The following is a 5362-nucleotide window of genomic DNA, read 5'->3' on the forward strand; positions in this document are numbered from 1 at the left end:
AAATGGCAACGCCAATCATATCAATACTGGAGGCCTTGAAAATAATGCCTCTGTAGTGTAATTTAATAGGAAAAGGGTTTTGCTAGACAATGGCAGTGATAATTGTACAATAATATGTGAAACAGTACCAAAGCTTAAACAGTGTTGTTGTCATACAATTAATGAACAAAGACTGTGGTAATCAACAGCTTCAGTCATAAACATCTGCTAGGTCCAGTTTCTCAAATGTGAGGGTTTAACACTATTAAACTTAATAGTTACTACTTTTAACAATTTGTTGGATAAACCAAGACAACCAACTTAATACTTTACAAATTGTGAACACTTTTAACAGTTTTGTGTATTCAGTACCTGCAGCCATCTTCACATTCGTCACAGACAGACTCCTGAGGGACTTTGCTCGCATCTGACGGCCTCCCGTCACTCTCTTTATCCTTCTTCCTCCAAACACTGTGAGTTAAAAAACAATTTGAAATGTATAATTATCATCGTATATGTTCAACATTGCAGTAAGCCTTAAACGCACCAGGTAGGCTACAGAACAACAGCGCCACCGGCAGGTGAAACGATAAACACCTCTTTGACATCCATCTTGGCCAGACATTGTGCACCAAACACACCTCAGGCGATTAAAATAACACAAATTAAGAAAAGAAACAAAATCAACACATATCTGTGTCACCGAGTGAAAAGAATTGGCAAAAACAACAGATGTCCATTTAAAAACTTATTGAACTACTGCGCCGGTTCACTAGTGGCCGCCATGTTGGATCGTACCAACTGCAAACTGCGCATCACGCATTTAAAAATGGACAGTTCTAATATTTTTTGCACAAATTAAAGCAGTCATGAGATTAAAGTGTGGCTGTAATTGTTTTGTGACCATAGTTGATTATCCAGGGCAGTATTTCGCCTTTTAAACTTCTTCACCGTGTCCCAAAGAATCCCCCTTTGTTTTCATCGCGATGGTACAGTCAGTGGGCACTATGGCGCTGGGGAGATTTGGCAAATGTTGTCGGTCGTTGCTACGTGATCCATGTAAAGGAGCTTTTTTAAGTGTTTTACAGCCAGGTGGGGTTGAAAGCTGTACGGGAGGTAAGACAAGCAGAACTCCTTAAAATGCCCTTTGTCTGAAACACAGGTGTTTCAACAGATTGCTGAACAAGCAGTTAAAACTGTCTGCTTTACAGGCAGAGAGAAGAAGCTATGTTAGTAGCTTGTAACTGACCCACATGTTTACAAGGGTATTTGAACGTTACATTAAAACTGTATTGATGTTATGATGACTCCCTGGTTGTAAGTTGCTCCAACAGTTCTTACCTTGTAGATACCCCTAAAACTAGTTCTACCTGGGTACTATTTACTTGCAGAGATTGTAATGGCCACATGCTGATACATTTCAGGTACCTAGCTAAATAATTAAGCCATGAAGTTATGCTGTGATCAAGCCTAGAAGTCTTAGCAGAAAAGTGGCTTTACTCCCATTTTTACCAACTGTTAATTCCCCTAGTTATCAGACACCAAGCAATCACTGCTGCAGTCAGTGCTGAAATGATAAGTGGATTCACCCACAATCAGCTGACCACAAATAATTAATTGGCAAGACATTTAATAAATGGTAAATCATTTATCTCTGTCTAGAGACTCACTTTAGATTTAAATGTTCATTTTTTCTGGTCAGTACTTGCAGGGATTTAACATTAAGGCATGTTGACTTGGGATTCAGAGACTAATGGGCATGTTCACTATCTATTAATTGAATAATAAAGTAATTTGATGGTTGCAGGCAGCCTTACAACAGATGCATTTTTATAAGTACTTGCATCTGAAAATCTGTTGTCTCTGCAGCTAAGAGACATCTGTTGTCTGAGGATGTTATCAAACTTCAAGACTTTCAGCAAAGGAAGCTGGCCGTGGCTCACCTCATCACTGGGTCGAAAGGTGAAGTAACTCTTGTCACATGCACATAGGTGTTTATCAAAAATACACAAATGTTAACATTTTACCCACTTTTGTAGGGAACTATATTGAACTATTCAGCGATAAGCTACAGAGGAATGAGCTGATACTGAGAGATGAACTGAAGCTTCTCCTTCACCTGTGCCAGTCTGCAGATGACATGGTGATAGCCAGAGATGCCATCTACAAGTATGGCACCTTTTATTGACAGTTATGTGTGACACATCTGTGAATCTGTGCACGACCATTTGACTTTCACACACTTTAGAATCAATAAATTGGATTATACAAAATTGCATGGAGCAAAAAATGCCTTCAATGTATCAAGTATCTTAAAGCAGAAGTAAGTGATATATTTGTGTTAATATAAGTCTTAAATAGTTATATCTTCCGACAGCAATCACTTACATAGAGTGTTTGGTCTGAAACACGGGTCTGTCAGTCACTCTGCTCTGCTCTGAGCCGAAGAGAAAACATTTATCGTATCCTACAGTTTTTATCCAATGAGGAGAGAGAACGGCATGCAGGGCTGTGTGTGCAGCCAAGGGACGCCGTGAATGTGGCGACGTAGGGACGAGGACTGTTATGGTGCGTTCAAGGAAACTCGTATTTTTCCGACCGTGAAGTGGTACCAGTTTGATCTGGTACGAGTTCACCGGTCAGAAGTTACGAGTGGCCGTTATAGTGACTTTCACCGGTAAAACAGGTCGGAAAAACACGAGTGGGTTGCCTGGAACGCTACAAAGTCGTAAATTGTGACTTGAAGCTGTAATTTACGATTTCAAAAGCCTGCCTGGAACGCAGCATTAGCGAAAACGACCGGACCACTTACTTCTGCTTTAATTCTGTATATGTAATCTGTGACATCTCAAATCTTCTATTTGCACTCACCAGGTACCATGCAGAGAACCGAAACATGGCATATGGAGAGTTTAAGTTTGGTCCTCTCTTCATGAGACTGTGCTATGAGCTGGGTCTGGAGGACATGGCTGCTGCTACAGTAACAGATACGGTAAAAAAAAAAAAAAAAAAAAGACATGCTACTACTCTGTCTGGCCATTGACAAAATGTGTTGAATATACATATGAATAATGACATTTTCACATTTGTTTAAACAGAGAATGAAGGGATTTTTCAACGAGGCAACGTCCTTTAACATTGCCATAGACATGTTGTTCACAAAAGGCTGTTATCAAGGCAAGTGACTCATTTAACTTTCGAGCATCTTCGTTTTCTAAAATTATTATCATGCGTTTATAATGTTTCCATGTGTTGATTGTTGCAGATGCTCTGGAGTTACTGAGAACGATGAGGAACCAAGGTGTAATGTTCAACAAAGACACTCATACACTGGCAGCTGGCACCTGCTATAAGATGGTAAGAGTCAAATTATTAAATCCACAATTTTAGTTAAAGAAGAGTTTATGTCTGAGGATGTACCAGGTGTTTCGGTGTGATCTGATTTCCTGTTTTATGTTTTATGTCAGAACACAACAGACTCCTACAGGAACTGTCTCGCCCTGATAGAGGAGGGACAGTCGAAAGGGCACTTCATCCCCAGACATGCGTACTGCTTTGCGGCAGCATTAGCACTTAGGCAGGTTAGTTATATTTTTTTCTTTACTCTTCATTAAAAATATGTGGAGAGTATCTCATTGTCATCAACAATCTGTCTTTCTCTGTCTTTCCTGTTTCAGAGTGACACTGCAAAAGCACAGTCATTGTATTCACAAATTATGAACACAGACAGCAGATTGTGTCAAAATTTGAAAGTAAGTGTGCATCACGTAACTATATAAAACATTACTTATTTTTGCTCTTGGTCTTCATTTATTAATATTTTCTCCTTTATTGTGATTTTAGGTTGTAATACAAGCCACGTCAGGAGCAGTGAGAGAAGCTATTTCCACCCTCTCTGCAGCCGTGTTGCCTAAAAGACCTTTTTTTGTGAAGAAGCTTGACTTTTCACAGGAAGTGGTGAGTCAAACATCTGGCACAGATGTTACTCTATGACTGTTATAGTTCAATGCAGTTTATTTAAGTTTATTCTTTGAACAAAACAATGTAAAATCTAAGGTACCTTTACTCAGTTTGTTGATCTGGAGCATAATGAGCACTAATTCAAGGCTTTATGTAAATAGCTGTTAAAGAGTGGTCTCCCATTGACCTCTTTCACAGGTGGATTTGCTGCGCTTGCGGAGTGAGGACGGGCCGCACATGATGGAAGTGGAGCAGATAGTGACTCAGCTTGAACAAGCCGGTCAGGTGACTCAGCAGACCGTCGACGGCATGCTGTGTCACACACCCACCGGGAAGAGGAAACCAGCGCCAATACTGGAGGAGAGGAGGGTCAGCCGCCGGACTCTGAGGCCGCTACAGTCCACTCTGCTGTCAGAATGAGGAATCCTGCCTTAAGGGAAGGAGCTGGTTGCTTTAGCACGCACAGATTGACTGTCAGGATTATCTACCTCTAGACACGTCCTCCCCTGCAGTATGGACTTGCTATGCAACACTTCATGAAGTTCACGAGTTTGTGCAGCAGGAATTCAGTAATTTAAAAAACTGTCTAACAGGTATTTAATTTAATTGTAACGATAACTTGAGTGGTTTGGGAAGAATGTGTTGTATATAAAAGTGTGAATGAGTAATTAAAGATTCATTGGATGCGTGCGACAGTTACATTTCTTTGCTCTCTTTAATGTTTTCTCAGTTGACAACCGTGGCTGTTTTGATATTTCATTCATGCAATTTGCAAAGTATCAGCAGCCACCAGTTTTGTCTCTCTCGCATTGGAGTCACAGAGTAAAGCATCCTTTAAAAAAAACAAAAAAAACATAGTGATGTTTGGAAAGACTAGAAGTACTTTCAAGAAGCACTCAGAACAGCCCTGGGGGTATTTTCAGAATCACCGAAGACTCCTCTAGAGGAAACAAGGGTATCCCATCTTCCTCTTAGAGAACTCTTTTATCAAGTTGCACCAGTTTCCTGACTGAAACAAATACTTTAGTCAGATTTGTATGGTACAGAACAAAACATAAAACTTGTGTTATTCTGTATTGTATAGGATTTTATATATTTTTTCTGTGTATGTGCCATACAAAACAAGCAAAGACATGTAATATTCAGCTACATGGATAAAATGTAACTTCTCACTTCCTACTTTCAGGACAGTGGTGGGTGTTGTCAGACAACTTGAGCCTGTTATATGATTTTGTGAGTTGTTGCTTATCGACCCATGTAATGGTATGCATACAGGCACGTAATTTATACTGAGGCTTAAGTCACAATTTGCATTGATTTGAAAATATCAAAAAATCAGCCAAACACCAGCTGGGAGGCTTTAATCTGTGAACTGTGATAAGCACAAAATGTGTGTAGTCAATTAAATATTCACAGCAACCCC

The 5362-nt window shown here is 39.8% G+C and overlaps 1 protein-coding gene across 1 annotated transcript; it reads left to right on the forward strand.

Moving 5' to 3' along the window:
* The first annotated feature begins 955 nt into the window (after positions 1-955).
* ptcd2 (pentatricopeptide repeat domain 2) lies at positions 956-4638 on the forward strand. Its single transcript, XM_085793073.1, has 10 exons — positions 956-1095; positions 1849-1941; positions 2019-2148; positions 2854-2971; positions 3078-3156; positions 3245-3336; positions 3447-3560; positions 3657-3731; positions 3823-3936; positions 4138-4638. Exons 1-10 carry the CDS (start codon positions 966-968, stop codon positions 4357-4359), a joined length of 1167 nt encoding a protein of 388 aa, XP_085649199.1. The 5' UTR covers positions 956-965; the 3' UTR covers positions 4360-4638.
* The last annotated feature ends 724 nt before the right edge of the window (positions 4639-5362 follow it).

The sequence above is a fragment of the Trachurus japonicus genome, chromosome 12 (assembly GCF_045865225.1).
Source record: "Trachurus japonicus isolate A0001 chromosome 12, Traja_1.0".
Lineage (NCBI taxonomy): Eukaryota > Metazoa > Chordata > Actinopteri > Carangiformes > Carangidae > Trachurus > Trachurus japonicus.